Consider the following 18361-nt stretch of genomic DNA (forward strand, 5'->3'; position numbering starts at 1 on the left):
CAGCAACTTTGAGAAAGATTTTGGTGACAGCTAGCTATCTGGAGTTGCCTGTTTCTAGATGGCTTTCTTCCCTCCCTCCCTTCTCTCCTCCTCTTCTTTCCTCTCTTTGTTCCAAATGTATTAAGAGATGAAAAAACTGCCTCTTGTCCCCCCATCAAGCTACTTTGGGTGCAGCTCCATCATTTACTACATTATTGTTACTATGAACAGATGGCCAAATCTCCCTGTTCCTCACCCTCATCATAGATCAAAAATGGGATAATAATAAAGGCGTTACATAGGGTTGTCCTGGGATGAGCTGAGGTGATGCATGAGCAGCACTAGCACAGGACCTGACACAAAGAAGTTGGTCAGTGTTAACTAATGAGCATGAGCATTAACCCTTTGATCTTTTGATTCACTGGAAACAGGGAGTTCAAATAAGCATTGAGCTGTTATAACAGAAAAGGCTGGTAATCTTGGATGAGCAAGAACCTCAGACTTTCTGTGGAAATACTGTTATGGAGAGTGATTATTTAACAAGTACCAAGCCTCCCAGGTTTGGCGCAGAGCACTGTATCTGGTGCCAGAAATTGAAGGCATAGTCTTTGGCAACAAGGTTCTTATCATGTTAGCAAAATAGCGCTGCTGCTGCTGCTAAGTCACTTCAGTCGTGTCCGACTCTGTGCGATCCCATAGATGGTAGCCCACCAGGCTCCCCTGTCCCTGGGATTCTCCAGGCAAGAACACTGGAGTGGGTTGCCATTTCCTTCTCCAATCAAAATAGCGCTAGGATTATTTATTGCTCCCATAAAAGCATCTGGGGGAGGCTTTGTGAAGGAGGCAAGCTTTGAGCCATGCTTCCTTCTAGAGCACTCTGCATTGGGCCCAGTTCCGAAATTCTCATCATCTGATTGCTCCTTACATCACCCCTAGAGGAGAAAAGGCAAATTCCACTTTGAGGGTGCAATGAGATGCAATGAGGCAGGCTTGCGAGTCGGACACACCTGGGGTTAGACCTGGTTTGTCCATTCTGGTCCTATGACCTTGATCAAGTTTTTTTAACTTGCTAGTCTCAGGTTTCCCATCTGCAAGAGGTGGGCCATGTGCCGTGATGTATGTAAAGCCCAGTAGACTGTCTGGCACATGGTATGTCCAGTGAATGGTTTATTTGTATCCCTTCTCCCTCTTCTTGCTTGGCTGCCTTCAAAGAATTAATAAAATGAACATTTGGATTTGGCCACTCACTGTCCTTCTACCTTGTCATTAGGAACTTCCTAGCTAGTTGGCAGTGGGAAAAAAAGCTTGGTAAACTATCATTATCCTCATCATAAATAGCTGTGACCATCAGATTGCTTTTTAACCCAGTGAGCGTGTGCAAAATGCAGGTCCTCTGTGTCCCCCCAAAACAAACTCCAGTGGGAGGTTTTGAAAGAGAGTAACAAGCGTTAGTCTGTGCACTGATGTGAATGAGCAGAGCACACACAGTTTCCAACATGTCCAGAGACAAAAGCCTTCCTGTGCAACTGCTGGAAACACCTCATCCTTTCCCAGTACAAGTTCGCCAGACCAAAGAAAACTATGTAAGAATGTATTATCCACACCCCATATTAGACACCCAGAAGTATCCTTTCTGCCAGGGTATGCAAGTTGTATACTTTTCCTTGGTCCATGGCACATTTCACAAGTGGGCTGGGTGAGGTCAGCAGTTGGAGTCAGCAGGATTCAGGATAACCCCTCCGACATCCACCCAGCAGCAGTATGGTCTGAATCTGTGTTAATTATAAGAAGAAATATTTGAAGGAAACTTTGAAATGTTCATAAGGTAAAGTTGTACATGCTAAATTATTTTTCTATTTTGTTTCCTTTAGGAAAACTATCCTATCCCTGAACCAGGCCCAAACGGTAGGTCTGTGGAATATTTGACTTGTCTTTTATTGTTTCTTGTTGTTTACCCCGGAGACACACGTACGCTGCTCCTTTCTCCCTCTTTTCCTACCGTTTGTTACTTAAAAACCTCCATTAAAAACCAGAGGGATGGGTGGGGGAGGGAGATAGGAGGAGGATTCAGGATGGGGGTACACATGGGCACCCGTGGCTGATTCATGTCAGTGTATGACAAAAACCATCACAATATTGTAAAGTAATTATCCTCCAATTAAAGTAATTAATTTAAACAAAACTATGCTTTTCTTAGGCTTTCAACCTAGTTCTATTGTCCACAGTATGGCTAGATAGATTCAATCGGCTGCTACATGAAATAAAAGAAACAGTGATAGAACCAGAGGAGTTACCGTATCAAACTGCTGACTTGTCCCAGAGAATTTGACATAAAATTCTTCAGGTTATGGACAAAGGCAGAATTGTCCCTCTTTTGAACTAATGACAGAATTAGGTTACTCTGTCCTCTATAAACTGCCATTTGGATGGCCAACTCATGTCCTAACTCCAAACTTTGGAAAGGCGTGAGTCTTTAGATCGTAATCTTGTAAATACAAAAGGGGACGTCCAGGACAGTCTCCAAAGACCAGGCTGTTCTCTCCAGTGGGGGTGGGAGGAGCTGCATAGAGCCCTTCCCTACTACCCTAATCAAACAGGAGCAGGAACTGGGTGAGCACACTGGGGCAGGGTTCCTGCCACCTTTGCTCCATTCCTTCTGGCCAAACCTGCCCAGCCGAGCTGACCTGCACATTTCCCAGGGTGATGTCTCTACCTGGGGAGCTCATGCCACCCTCCTAGCTGTGGCAGCTTCCAACTGACAGTTTGCCGATTCCTTTCATCCCTGGGATCCCGCAGCAGGAAGTGAGGCAGGTGGCAAGGGGCAATTTCTATCCTTGATGAATAGGTTGCATGCTTCCCTGCCTCACCCCAGAACTGTAGCTTCTGTGTGAACATCAGACTGAAGGCAGCTTTCCTGGAGCCTCTGGAGTTTTGTTACTCAAAGGTCAATTGGGTTACTGATTTATAGCAATAGTTCAGTTCAGTTCAGTCGCTCAGCCATGTCCAACTCTTTGCCACCCCGTGAATCGCAGCACGCCAGGCCTCCCTGTCCATCACCAACTCCCGGAGTTCACCCAGACTCACGTCCATCGAGTCAGTGATGCCATCCAGCCATCTCATCCTCTGTCGTCCCCTTCTCCTCCTGCCCCCAATCCCTCCCAGCATCAGAGTCTTTTCCAATGAGTCAGCTCTTCCCATGAGGTGGCCAAAGTACTGGATCATTCCTTTGTGAATGAAGGAAGCATCATTCCTTCCAAAGAAATCCCAGGGCTGATCTCCTTCAGAAAGGACTGGTTGGATCTCCTTGCAGGCCAAGGGACTCTCAAGAGTCTTCTCCAACACCACAGTTCAAAAGCATCAATTCTTCGGCGCTCAGCTTTCTTTACAGTCCAACTCTCACATCCATACATGACCACAGGAAAAACCATAGCCTTGACTAGACAATCCTTTGTTGGCAAAGTAATGTCTCTGCTTTTCAATATGCTGTCTAGGTTGGTCATAATTTTTCTTCCAAGGAGTAAGCGTCTTTTAATTTCATGGCTGCAGTCACCATCTGCAGTGATTTGGGAGCCCAAAAAAATAAAGTCTGACACTGTTTCCACTCTTTCCCCATCTATTTCCCGTGAAGTGATGGGACCGGATGCCATGATCTTAGTTTTCTGAATGTTGAGCTTGAAGCCAACTTTTTCACTCTCCTCTTTCACTTTCATCAAGAGGCTTTTGAGTTCCTCTTCACTTTCTGCCATAAGGGTGGTGTCATCTGCATATCTGAGGTTATTGATATTTCTCCCGGCAATCTTGATTCCAGCTTGTGCTTCTTCCAGCCCAGCGTTTCTCATGATGTACTCTGCATATAAGTTAAATAAGCAGGGTGACAATATACAGCCTTGATGTACTCCTTTTCCTATTTGGAACCAGTCTGTTGTTCCATGTCCAGTTCTAACTGTTGCTTCCTGACCTGCATACAGATTTCTCAAGAGGCAGGTCAGGTGGTCTGGGATTCCCATCTCTTTCAGAATTTTCCACAGTTTATTGTGATCCACGCAGTCAAAGGCTTTGGCATAGTCAATAAAGCAGAAATAGATGTTTTCCTGGAACTCTCTTGCTTTTTCAATGATCCAGAGTATGTTGGCAATTTGGTCTGTGTTTCCTCTGCCTTTTCTAAAACCAGCTTGAACATTTGGAAGTTCACAGTTCACGTATTGCTGAAGCCTGGCTTGGAGAATTTTGAGCATTACTTTACTAGCGTGTGAGATGAGTACAATTGTGCAGTAGTTTGAGCATTCTTTGGCACTGCCTTTCTTTGGGATTGGAATGAAAATTGACCTTTTCCAGTCCTGTGGCCACTGCTGAGTTTTCCTAATTTGCTGGCATATTGAGTGCAGCACTTTCACAGTATCATCTTCCAGGATTTGAAATAGCTCAACTGGAATTCCATCACCTCCACTAGCTTTGTTCATAGTGATATTTTCTAAGGCCCACCTGACTTCACATTCCAGGATATCTGGCTCTAGATGAGTAATAACATCATCGTGACTATCTGGGTCGTGAAGATCTTTTTTGTACAGTTCTTCTGTGTATTCTTGCCATCTCTTCTTAATATCATCTGCTTCTGTTAGGTCCATACCATTTCTGTCCTTTATTGAGCCCATCTTTGCATGAAATGTTCCCTTGGTATCTCTCATTTTCTTGAAGAGATCTCTAGTCTTTCCCATTCTGTTGTTTTCCTCTATTTCTTTGCATTGATTGCTGAGGAAGGCTTTCTTATCTCTTCTTGCTATTCTTTGGAACTCTGCATTCAGATGCTTATATCTTTCCTTTTCTCCTTTGCTTTTCACTTCTCTTCTTTTCACAGCTATTTGTAAGGCCTCCCCAGACAGCCAAAAAATTGCCTTTTGGCATTTCTTTTCCATGGGGATGGTCTCGATCCCTGTCTCCTGTACAGTGTCACAAACCTCAGTCCATAGTTCATCAGGCACTCTATCTATCAGATCTAGACCCTTAAATCTACTTCTCACTTCCACTGTATAATCATAAGGGATTTGATTTAGGTCACACCTGAATGGTCTAGTGGTTTTCCCTACTTTCTTCAATTTAAGTCTGAATTTGGCAATAAGGAGTTCATGATCTGAGCCACAGTCAGCTCCTGGTCTTGTTTTTGCTGACTGTATAGAGCTTCTCCATCTTTGGCTGCAAAGAATATAATCAATCTGATTTCGGTGTTGACCATCTGGTGATGTCCATGTGTAGAGTCTTCTCTTGTGTTGTTGGAAGAGGGTGTTTGCTATGACCAGTGCATTTTCTTGGCAAAACTCTATTAGTCTTTTCCCTGCTTCATTCCATATTCCAAGGCCAAATTTGCCTGTTACTCCAAGTGTTTCTTGACTTCCTACTTTTGCATTCCAGTCCCCTATAATGAAAAGGACATCTTTTTTGGGGTGTTAGTTCTAAAAGGTCTTGTAGGTCTTCATAGAACCGTTCAATTTCAGCTTCCTCAGCGTTACTGGTTGGGGCATAGACTTGGATTACTGTGATATTGAATGGTTTGCCTTGGAAACGAACAGAGATCATTCTGTCATTTTTGAGATTGCATCCAAGTACTGCATTTCAAACTCTTTTGTTGACCATGATTGCTACTCCATTTCTTTTGAGGGATTCCTGCCCGCAGTAGTAGATATAATGGTCATCTGAATTAAATTCACCCATTCCAGTCCATTTTAGTTCGCTGATTCCTAGAACGTCGACGTTCACTCTTGCCGTCTCTTGTTTGACCACTTCCAATTTGCCTTGATTCATGGACCTGACATTCTAGGTTCCTATGCAATATTGCTCTTTACCGCATCGGACCTTGTTTCTATCACCAGTCACATCCACAGCTGGGTATTGTTTTTGCTTTGGCTCCATCCCTTCATTCTTTCTGGAGTTATTTCTCCACTAATCTCCGGTAGCATATTGGGTGCCTACTGACCTGAGGAATTCCTCTTTCAGTATCCTATCATTTTGCCTTTTTAAACTGTTCATGGGGTTCTCAAGGCAAGAATACTGAAGTGGTTTGCCATTCCCTTCTCCAGTGGACCACATTCTGTCAGACCTCTCCACCATGACCTGCCCGTCTTGGGTGGCCCCACGGGCATGGCTTAGTTTCATTGAGTTAGACAAGGCTGTGGTTCTAGTGTGATTAGATTGACTAGTTTTCTGTGAGTATGGTTTCAGTGTGTCTACCCTCTGATGCCCTCTTGCAACATCTACCATCTTACTTGGGTTTCTCTTACCTTGGATGTGGGGTATCTCTTCACGGCTGCTCCAGCAAAGTGCAGCTGCTGCTCCTTACCTTGGCCAAGGGGTATCTCCTCACGCCGCCCCTTCTGACCTTGAACGTGGGATAGCTCCTCTAGGCCCCCCTGTGCCCGCGCAGCCACCACTCCTTGGAGGTGGGGTTGCGCCTCCCGGCTGCGGCCCCTGGCCTCAGGCGTGGGGTAGCTCCTGTCGGCCGCTGCCCCTGGCCTAGGATGCGGGGTAGCTCCTCTCGCCCGCACTAAGAAGACAGATAATAGCTGTTTCTATCAGTGTTAAGCAAGTAATGTATATTTAAGGCTCAAGTGTATCTACTAAGATACGATATTCAGAGAAGTGAAAGGGCACTTCATTGTGTTCTGAAAAGTTGGTGTGGATTCCAGAGGTGGCAAAAAAAAAAAAAAAAAGAAAGAAAGAAAGAAAAGAAAAGGGTTTCTCTGGACCCAAAGGAACCTTTTCAGTTTCTCTCTGCAGCATGCTGCTCTCATTTTCTTATCCCTTGCCACCCTTGAGTTGAAAAAGGAAATGATGGTAAATTTCAGCTAGCATTCTAGCATCTCAAATGTAATCTCATGTTATAAATTGCTAACTTCAAGAGAGGAAACTCCAAGATAATTTTCAGCACTCAAATGACTTTTCCCTACGTTTGATCTCAGGATGTGCCCTGCAACTTCTTACTCTGTTCACCAAGGACGAGGAAGTTCTACGGAGCCACACCTGGTGGATCTCCCGTGGTTTGTGACAAGGGCAATGTGTAAAACATCCGAGTGCAGAGCAGAGCTCTGGTCTCTTTGTCTTTCTAGGGCAGAGCTTTTTCTCAGGGAGATACTTTGTAATGTGGTAAACTCAGTCACACTAGGCCAGTAATCCTGTAGGATTTATTTCAGCAAAGGGGCTCAGTTCAATCATTATTTTAAACTTGGAAAACTGACAACAACAATATCACCAAATCTCACTATATTCAAACCTGTGAAGGAGAAATGCCAGTTGAAGTCTTTGGATGGTTTAAATTAAAGCTGCACTTTTGAACAAAACAAGCATGAAGAACTCAGCCTGATAGCACACAAAATATTGCCAAGCCTGAATTGTACCAGCCTCCTTCTCATGATAGATAAGAATCAGGCATGCTTGCTCAGTCGCTAAGCTGTGTTGGACTCTTTGCAACCCCATGGACTGTAGCCCCCCAGGCTCCTCTGTCCATGGGATTTCCCAGGCAAGAATACTGGAGTGGGTTGCCATTTCCTATTCCAGGGCATCTTCCCAGCCCAGAGATCAAACCCACATCTCCATCTCCTACATTGGTAGCAGGTTCATTATCACTGAGGTACCACCTGGGAAGCTCAAGAATCAAGCATAGCATATTAATTGTCTGAAAACAGTTATCTCCTCAAAAAACAGGTTTTTTTTCCTCTTACGTGGTTGACACACTTCTTCCTACTAACACCTTTTATTTGGTGTATTAGAGTTCTCCAGGGAAATAGAACTGAGAGACATTATTATTTATATTAGCTTTATTATATATAGAGAAACAGAGACAGAGGAGCTGCCTAGTCTGAAATCAGTAGGGATAACCAGCAGGCTGAAAATTCAGGTAAGTCTTAAGGAGAATTCCATCTACTTCAGGAAACCTCAGACTTTTTTAAGGCCTTCAATTGATTGGAGAAGGTTTATCCACATTATGGAGGATAATCTGCTTTACTCAAAATATACTGGTTTAAATGTTTGTTTTATTAAAGTATTATATAATTTATACACAGCATTATATTAGCTTCAGGTGAACATGATGATCTGATATCTGTATATACTGTGAAGTGATCACCACAATATCTAGTTAGCATCTGTCTTTGCAAATAACTATTGTACAGTTTTTTTTTTCTTGTGATGAGAACTTTTTTAAGATCTGTTCTCTCAGGAACTTTGAAATATGCAACACGGTATTATAAATACAGTCACCATTCTGTACATTACCTCCCCAGACTTATTAATATTTATTTGATAAGGAGAAGTTTGTTCCCTTTGACCCCCTTCGCCCATTTCACCCACCTTCCACTCCTTGCCTCTGGCAACCACCAATCCATTTTCTGTATCTGAGTTTGGTAGGTTTTTGTTTTGTTTTGGTTTTAGATTCTGCATATAAGTGAATTCATATGGTATTTGTCTTTCTCTGACTTATTTCACTTAGCATAATGCCCTCAAGGTCCATTCATGTTGTTGCAAATGGCAAGATCTCCTTTTTTAATGGCTGAATAATATTCCATTGTATATATAACGCCACATTTTCTTTGTCCATTCCTCCATCAATGGACACTTAGATTGTTTCCATAACTTGACCATTGTAAATAATACTGCAGTGAACATGGATGTGCTTAAATGTTAATCACATCTAAAAAGTAACTTCCCAGCAACATCAAGCATTTAACCAAACAGCTGGGCACCATACCCAAGCCAAGTTGATGCATAGAATTAGCCCTCACATGCAGTTATTTTGCTGTTTGGAAGCTTTCTTGCCTTGTAAGACTTAGTCAAGCTGCTTTTTAGCTTGTTTTCCTCTGTGATCTAAGTTTTATACCTGACCTTGAAACCAAACCCTCTCATTTGTCCAGAGGAAAAACACCTCAGAGAGATATAGGGGTCCTTCCCTTCCTCACTTGTTTTTTCCTTCTCCTTTCTCTTATCAGAGGTGCTTCTGAAGATGCATTCTGTTGGAATTTGTGGCTCAGATGTCCATTACTGGCAGCATGGTCGAATTGGAGATTTTGTTGTGAAAAAGCCAATGGTGCTGGGGCATGAAGCTTCAGGAACAGTCGTAAAAGTGGGATCATTGGTCAGGCACCTACAACCAGGTCAGCAAAGCCCTTTCGGCAGTGGATTTGTTTATTCATTCAGCACATATATTTCTGTGTGATTTTTCAGGGCCAGGCCCTCTGGTAAACACTGGGGACACAGCAGTGAACAAGACAGTCTCAATCTCTACATACTTGGATTTTACACAGGGGAAGGCAACTGGGACAGACAGTTAATTAATCAAAATTGTGTTGAGGGCAGCAGAGGAGAATACAGGGTGCGATCAGTGTAGACTACTCTCCAGAACCCTGGCTCATCTGAGGAAGAGAAAATTAATTCAACACCTGAAGACAAGTAAGAAATAAGCCAGTAAAGGGGAGGGGAAGATGTTGCAGCCACAGGAACCACAGAATATCTCTACACGCTGAGAACCAGGGCCTTCCATGCAGCATTGATTTTATTGGATGGCTTGGAAACCATCAATATTTTTTTGTTGCTATAGTTAAGTCACTAAGTTGTATCTGACTTTGCGATTCCATGGACTGTAGCCTACCAGGCTCCTCTGTCCATGGGATTTTTCCAGGCAAGAATACTAGAGTGGGTTGTCATTTCCTTCTTTAGGGGATTTTCCTGATCCAGGGATCAAGTCCAAGTCTACTTGGTAGATAGATTCTTTATCACTGAGCTACCTGGGAATTTGCTTAATTCAGGCAGAATTCTCAGCTATGGCAGATTGCGATGTTCCCCAACACAGTGAATTAAATCCAAGCTGTCTTGGAACAGCAGCTGTGGCTTTAACCTTCTTTTCCTGGTGAGCCCACCTCATAGCCTGGAAACAACAGATTCTCTCTGGGAAGGAGAGAGTTCTCAGGAGGTGTCATCCTGTGTTAGTTACAAGGCCCTCTGAGCCTGGCTGCACCAGGAGGGATCCACTAGCCCTGAAGAAGCTAAGTACATGTCTGCATTTTGTCAGCATCTAAATTTTACCTTAACAAGATACCATAAACAAGTATTGAACTGTAGTCATGATATGCAAGCTACAGTCTAATGATATGAAGCTGAGTGATATGTACTTGAATGTGCAGCCTACTTTGAAATGCATTCGAAAAGAAGGTGGATTGATGGGTGGAAGAGAGAGAGAGAGATGAGATGGATATGTGATAAAATCAATGTAGCTAAATGTTAATTGAAGAAACAAGTGGAGAACGTCTGGGTGTTCATCATACAGTTCTTTCAACTTTGCTGTATGTTTTTCAACTCATGGGAGAAGTCCTATGACTTTGTTGTATGTTTGAAAATTTTCATACTAAGAAGTTAGAAGAGCCAGTGTAAGGCTGGGTTTCCAAGTGGACGTAGTGAGACATGGAGTAGAAGTACAGTAGAGCCGGCTGTTCACAAGCCTTAGTGTTTCTCTGATGTACAGAGTCTGAAGTCTCTATGGGTCATTTGCCTTAGTGGTTCTACTAACCAGGAATCAGTTATTGTCTAGGAGGCTGAACACAAGATGTGCCATCATTATGGCTCCTGTCAGCATATTATCAAAACAGGGAAGAAAAAACTCTGCAAATTCCACACACTAGCTACCTCTTTTGCACCAGTTTGAGATGGGAACAAAACCTGGCTTGTTGGGATTAGTTATGTTTCCTAAGCTGGGAGGTGGCTGTGGAACTGGAGGACGTATCCCATGAGTTGAAAAAAGGGCAGGCAAGGCAAACCATCCTGTGGAGAAGTGGACTGGTCATTTTCTTCCAGAGTGTGTGTGCTGCCTTTGGTATTTCCCTTGGAGACACTAACAGGCTGGGCTTTCCTGGACTACCCTGGGTCCCCAGTGGGGAGGGACGCTCATTTGGCCAGATCCCCCTGTTGGCATTTACCTGTGAGCACGTGACTCTTAACAGCATCTCTGCCCCTCTGTTTGTTTGTTTGTTTTTATGTTTGTTTTCCACAAGGTGATCGTGTTGCCATCGAGCCTGGTGCTCCTCGAGAAACTGATGAGTTCTGCAAGATCGGCCGATACAATCTGTCACCTACCATCTTCTTCTGCGCCACGCCCCCCGATGACGGGAACCTCTGCCGGTTCTACAAGCACAATGCTAACTTCTGCTACAAGTCAGTGCCCAGGGCCCAGCCACGGCACCTGGGACCTCTTCCCTGCTGTTTTTTGGTGTTCTTTCTTCTAGTTTCCCGTAGTGGTTTCTTCCTTCTTTTACGCTCATAATTCCAGACATTAAGCATTCTCTCGGCAGGCCTGCCTTCCTTGGATGCATTGAAGACAGGTCACCTGGCTAGGGCTAGGACTGACCCTCAGTGCTTACATTTAGTCGTTCAGTCTAATTTTCCCTCAAGTAGAGCAATAATAGAGAATCATTGCTGAAATCAGTCACTCCTCTCCAGCCATCTTGGAGGTAACTTATTGGGATTGTCCTCTGTTATTGGTTTCCACTGCAGCTATAACAAAGATATCTTGTAACAGTAGGAACCTTAACAACAATGACAGCAGCAGCCAGAGTTTACTGTGGCGTAGAGCCACAGGGCATGAGCTTTGGGACCCTGGGTCCACTCACCCCTAGTGAGTGACTTTGTGGAAATGAACCTTCTTCACTTCAGTCTCTTTAACCGCCTGGAGATTAAATGTGACCACGCATGTAAAGACACAATGATTGTTATTACCTGCCTGGCCTTGTGCTAGGTCTCTGCATGGCTTATTTGACTTCCATAACAGTGATGGTGAGGTGGACCCCAGGATTATGTGAGAATTAGCAGAGGCAGGAGAAGGCTGATTAGCTTGGCCCCAGAACAGAGCCAGGTCCAGACAGGGTGGCTGTGATTCTCAGGCTCTTGCCCTGTCCTCACTATCCTAGTTCAGCTTTCAAAGTGATTGGGGAACTTATGTCTGGCAGAAACAGAGTGCTATATCTTCTGCACGGGCCTGGCCATGGGGCTCTGGGATGCTGGTGTGCCACTTTCCTTCTCAACCGGCCAGGTGTGTTCTCCGCACCCCAGCCTGGCCCCAGTGGTGGCTCTTTTGGCCAAGATGGGGCTTGTCCAGCGGAGGCCAGGCACTCGTCACAGGGGCAGTCTGACAGATCTGAGTTTTCTAGTGCCTACTGGAAGCCTTGAGAGGAGTCACAGGCCAGGGACCTCGTGAGTTTAAGTTGGCACTCGAGGAGGGAACAAATTACAAGGGCAGAGTCTGCCTTTGAGCAAGTGGTTCCTAAACCAGCCCACCTTTCCTGGGCCCTTTCCAAGTCAAGGTGCCCAACAAGTTTTTTGTGGAAGGCAGAAGAGCGTAGTGATAAAGCTTGAGACTAACCACTGATCTCTGCTATTTGCCAACTGTGTGACCTGGAGCAAATTAAACTGTGTAATCTCAATCTTCTAGATGGTAAAATGGAAATAATAGCATCGATATGATGAAATGCATAGAATTAATACATTTTAGTGCATTAATTCAATGGGAAAAGCATCTCAGGTACTCAACACGAGGCCTGGCACATAATAGGAGCTCAGTAAACAGTGCCATGACAGCGTCATAGCTGTGGCCTTATGTCTGGGGGATGGTACCATGATAGGCCTGAAAAGGAGCCTTGCACTGGGAATGGGGAACGGGGGTTGGTTGTAGGGAGAGGTGGGGAAGGAAGTGTCCTGGTTGGCAGTGGCAATGGGAAGGCTGCGGAGGGCCTTCAGGGGACACACTACCCCCACTTCTCTTCCTCTCCAAGGGTATTTTGTGTCTGTGTCCCCAGCCTAGCCCTGGGTCCACACCCTCTTCTCTTGTTTCTTTTTGTGAGGATTTGCACACCACGACAGCTTCTTTATTTTCCTACCCATCTTATTTTCTATCTTCCTGCTTCCCCCTTGGCTTCTTGATCATTCTTTGAAAGTGAAAATGAAGTCGCTCAGTGGTGTCCGACTCTTTGCGATCCCATGGACTGTAGCCCACCAGGCTCCTCTGTCCATGGGATTCTCCAGGCAAGAATACTTGGAGTGGGTTGCCATTTTCTTCTCCAGGGGATCTTCCCAACCCAGGGATTGAACCCAGGTCTCCCGCATTTCAGGCAGAGGCTTTAACCTCTAAGCCACTAGAGAAGCTTTGCCTATTCCCTGAATCCCACTATGAAAACCTCCAAGTTGCCTTGTCATTCTCTGGTGTTTCAGTTCAGTTCATTCGCTCGGTCATGTCCGACTCTTTGCGACCCCAGGGACTGCAGCACGCCAGGCTTCCCTGTCCATCAACAACTCCCAGGGTTTTTTCAAACTCATGTCCATTGAGTCAGTGATGCCATCCAACCATCTCATCCTCTGTCATCCCCTTCACCTCCTGCCTTCAATCTTTCCCAGCATCAGGATCTTTTCAAATGAGTCAGTTCTTTGCATCAGGTAGCCAAAGTATTGGAGTTTCAGCTTCAACATCAGTACTTCTAATGAATATTCAGGACTGATTTTCTTTAGGATGGACTGGTTGGATCTTCTTGTAGTCCAAGGGACTCTCAAGAGTCTTCTCCAACACCACAGTTCAAAAGCATCAATTCTTCGGCACTCAGCTTTCTTCACAGTCCAACTCTCACATCCATACATGACCACTGGAAAATCATAGCTTTGACAAGATGGACCTTTGTTGGCAAAGTAATGTCTCTGCTTTTTAATATGCTGTCTAGGTTGGTCATAAATTTCCTTCCAAGGAGTAAGCATCTTTTAATTTCATGGCTACAGTCACCATCCACAGTGATATTGGAGCCCAAAAAAATAAAGTATGCCACTCCACTGTTTCCCCATCTATTTCCCATGAAGTGATGGGACAGGATGCCATGATCTTAGTTTTCTGAATGTTGAGCTTTAAGCCAACTTTTTCACTCTCCTCTGGTGTTTAGAAAATCATGAACAGTTAGAGTTGGGAAGAAACTCATCCCCTTTCCCTCAGCTTTCACTGAATGAGGTTGGGGAAAGAGGACCAGTAGCTCTTCCCAGGTCTATGGCAAAAGGGCAGCTCCCAGGACTCTGGCTATGACTATGTGTGATAAGGCAACATCTGCCTTGTCAGTTGGAGAAGGCAATGGCACCCCACTCCAGTACTCTTGCCTGGAAAATCCCATGGACGGAGGAGCCTGGTAGGCTGCAGTCCATGGGGTCGCTAAGAGTTGGACATGACTGAGCGACTTCACTTTTTTTCACTTTCATGCATTGGAGAAGGAAATGGCAACCCACTCCAGTGTTCTTGCCTGGAGAATCCCAGGGATGGGGGAGCCTGGTAGGCTGCCGTCTATGGGGTCGCACAGAGTCGGACACGACTGAAGTGACTTAGCAGCAGCAGCCTTGTCAGTGGAATAATCTCCCACAGAATAATCCTTTCTCATCACCGTCTCCAATCCCATTTCTCTGTGTTTGTTTTTTTTTAATTGGCTGCTTTGGGTCTTTGTTACTGTGCATGGACTTTGTCTAGTTGTGGAAAGTGGGAGCTACTCTCCAGTTTCCAGGCGTGGGCTTCTAGTTGCAGTGCTTCTCTTGTTGTGGAGCACAGTAGTTGTGGCCTGGTGGGCTCAATATTTACCAATCATGGGCCCTAGAGCTCAGGCTCAGTAGTTGTAGTTCACAGGCTTAGCCGTTCCGAGGGATGTGGGATCTTCCTGGACCAGGATCGAACCAGTGTCCCTTATATTGCAAGGCAGATTCTTAACCATTGGACCACCAGGGAAGCCCCTCCTCTTGGTATTCTTATGTCATAGGGAAGTCAGAGTGAGGATGAGAATAGCACACAGTTCCTGACCACAGGCCACCCTCACTTTAGTCCCAGTACCAGCTTTGAGCGAGACCCAAATGTGATGAGGCAGGACTGTTGGAGAGAGTGTGTGTGTGATTTGGGGTCTTTGAGAGAGTTTGCAAGTCAATATTTCTCTTCAGAGTTTTTTCCTTAATATTGAATTTATGGGATAGATTCAGCAGCTAGAGGGATGATGGTAACAATCAGAGCAGAAGAGTGGATTGAGGTGGGGGAAATGGTGTAAGAGGCAGAGGGGAGGGGAGAAAGAAGGGGTTGTGGGCACCTGTCAGGCCGAATGTAGACCTTGTTATTTATCTTGTGGAGGGTTGTGAACAGAAGGGTCATGGAGATGAGCACATGCTTTGGCTTCTACTTATTTCTTTTTGGAATTTGAGGGATTTCATGTTCTTGCATGTGGAGGTTTTGGGAGCATTGAATAAGTACTGGGCAGTGAGGAACTAGCAAAAGTTAACTACAGAACTGCTTGTGCCAAAAGGCAGCTGATGTGGGACAGGCAGAGGATATGAAATCAGGAGATCTGGATTCAAGTTTTTACTTTCTTGCTCACTAGGCTTGTAATTTGGGGCAGGTCTCTTAATGTCTTCTGGCTTCAGTTCTGCTCAGTTCAGTTCAGTCGCTCAGTCGTGTCCAATTCTTTGCGACTCCATGGATTGCAGCACGCCAGACCTCCCTGTCCATCACTAACTCCCGGAGTTTACTCAAACTCATGTCCATTGAGTCGGTGATGCCCTCCAACCATCTCATCTGCTGTCGTCCCCTTCTCCTCCTGCCTTCAATCTTTCCCAATGAGTTAGTTCTTCGCATCAGGTGGCCAAAGTATTGGAGTTTCAGTTTCAACATCAGCCCTTCCAATGAATATTCAGGGCTGATTTCCTTTAGGGTAGACTGGTTAGATATCCTTGCAGTCTAAGGGACCCTCAAAGAGTCTTCTCCAACACCACAGGTCAAAAGCTTCAGTTCTTTGACACTCAGCTTTCTTTATGATCCAACTCTCACATCCATACATGACTACTGGAAAATCATAGCTTTGACTAGATGGACCTTTGCTGGCAAAGTAATGTCTCTGCTTTTTACTATGCTGTCTAGGTTGGTCATAACTTTTCTTCCAAAGAGCAAGCGTCTTTTAATTTCATGACTTCAGTCAGTTTTGCTTCTATAGAATAAAAAACAAAGCCTTCCCTGGACTTCCCTGGCAGTCCAGTGGTTAGACTTTCACTGCTGAGGGCCTGGGTTTAATCCCTGTTCACAGCCAATGGCTCAGTGGGTAAAGAATCCACCTGTAATGCAGGAGACTCAGATTCAGTCCCTGGGTCTGGAAAATCCCCTGGAGGAGGAAATGGCAACCCCTCCAGTATTCTTGCCTGAAAAGTTTTATGGACAGAGGAGCCTGGTAGGCTACAGTCCATGGGGTCACAAAGAGTCAGACACGACTGAGCAACTAAGAGTGCATGGGGAATCAAGATCCTGCAAGCCGCCAAAAAAAGAAAAAACCAACAAAGCCTGCCCTTCCTGCCTGACAAGGTCATGCTGAGGATTAAATGAGATAATGGAGGAGAAAGCACTCTAATCTGTAAAGCATTATGCAAATATTTGCTGTCTTCATCAGTGGTATCGCGAAAAGGGTCAAGATACCAGTAGACAGGGAAGTGAAAGCCAAGAACCCAGTGGCAAAGGTGACACAGCATTTAATCTGCTATGTGGAGACAAGCCCTTTCCCATCGTAACCAGTCCAGAGACAGCCAGGCAGCTGCTGCTAGCACATGTGGTTCTTTTGGAGCGTGTAATATGGGGGACGATGTGCAGAGTGATGTCAGCTTCTAATCACTGTTTTGCAAAGCTGCTGATAGTCTGGGTTTTTTGCTAAAATGAAACCAGAAAGGCTATAAGTTTGAGAAGCAGATGAAATGCTGGGATGTGGTTAAGTTAAACCCTTGTGAAATGAACTCGTTTATTAAAGACAGCCACACCGCACCTTATCTTGGATGGCATTTTCAGAGGGAGGCAGTATGATACGGGCTCTGGAATCAGATGTACCTGGTTTCCAGTTTAAACCCTTTAAGATTCTCAGTACTCCCTGATTTTGAACTTTTGGAGCAAGTCATTCACTCCTCCAAAGCTTGCTTTCCTTGTCTGTAAAGTGGGAATGATAATGTCCACACAGAACTGTTCTGAGGATTTACAAGAGTGAATATAGGTAAATTGCTTAGCACTTTTGCTCAGCATAAATAAATAAAAGCTCAGTAAATATTAGCTATTGTTATTATTGTTAACCTAGAGGGACTGAGTATGTTGAATGACTCCTCAGGCTTCCTGACAATGTCACCTTTGAGGAAGGGGCCCTGATTGAGCCACTGTCTGTGGGGATCCATGCCTGCCGGCGAGCTGGAGTCACGCTGGGGAACAAGGTCCTTGTGTGTGGAGCTGGTAAGAAACAGATATCACTGTGGTTATGAGTTCATTAAAGGGGAATGTGAGACCCCTCTGCCCATCTCATCCCCCCTCCGAGGGCTGAAATAGATTCTCGAATCTCTGGTTAGGGAGGATTACAGTGTGCCATTCCTTCAGTGACAAGCACTATGCTAAATAAATGTCTGCAGGCAAGGTAGCTAACTAATGTTATCTCCTAGGCAACATAACTCATTTGTTCACTTTAAAGAGTGCAATTTGGAATTATTTTTCAACCCTTGACAGGAAACTAGAGAAATATTTTGGGGATTAAAGAGAAGGGTATCTTTTGGAGCTTTCAGATCATCCCAGAGAACTGGTCTCCTGGTTTTCCAAGAATGAGATGGCTACTACCTAGGACCAGCAGGAGTGAGTCCCAGCCCATGGGGAGCCAGCACTCTGCCCACATAGGCTTATAGCTAGCTCTTTCTTCCTCTGCTTCTACCCAGCTGAACAAACCTGGCAACCTCAGATTGAATCATCTAGGCTTCTAACTGCTTCAGGTGACCGAGACAACATGCTTTACTCCTTGTGGGTGTGAGCTGGTGTACACTTTTTTTTTTTTTTATTGAGGTTTAACTGATGTATAACATTTTATTAGTCTCAGGTATGTAATATAATGATTTTGATATTTGTGTATATTGCAAAATGATCACCACAATAAGTCTAGTCAACATCTGTCACCACCTATAGTTATAAAAATGTTTTTTCATGATGAGAACTTTAAGATCTGTTCTTTTAACAGCTTTCATATATGCAATACAGTATTAAGTATAGTCACCATGCTGTACATTTGATAACGAGGACTTATTTATTTGGTAACTGAACGTTTGTACCTTTTGACCCTCTTCATCCATTTCTTCACTGCCACCACTGCCTCTGGCAATCCAGTCTAGTCTCCATACCTATGAGCTCAGGGTTTTTATGGTTGAATAATATTCCACTGTGTGTGTGTGTGTGTGTGTGTGTGTGTGTGTGTACACCACATTTTCTCTGTCTGTTCATCCACTGATGAACATTTAGATGGTTTCCATGTCTTGGCTATTATAAATAATGCTGCAGTGATTATGGGAGTGGAGA

The 18361-nt window shown here is 44.6% G+C and overlaps 1 protein-coding gene across 1 annotated transcript in view; it reads left to right on the plus strand.

Moving 5' to 3' along the window:
• Positions 1 to 18361, plus strand: part of SORD (sorbitol dehydrogenase) — a 36001-nt gene that overhangs the window by 8476 nt on the left and 9164 nt on the right. Inside the window, exons 2-5 of the mRNA XM_006076303.4 lie at positions 1851 to 1884; positions 8952 to 9116; positions 11007 to 11166; positions 17142 to 17260. Coding sequence (XP_006076365.1) covers positions 1851 to 1884; positions 8952 to 9116; positions 11007 to 11166; positions 17142 to 17260 — 478 coding nt within the window. The remainder of the gene's footprint in view (positions 1 to 1850; positions 1885 to 8951; positions 9117 to 11006; positions 11167 to 17141; positions 17261 to 18361) is intronic.

This window comes from Bubalus bubalis, chromosome 11 (assembly GCF_019923935.1).
Source record: "Bubalus bubalis isolate 160015118507 breed Murrah chromosome 11, NDDB_SH_1, whole genome shotgun sequence".
Classification (NCBI taxonomy): Eukaryota; Metazoa; Chordata; class Mammalia; order Artiodactyla; family Bovidae; genus Bubalus; species Bubalus bubalis.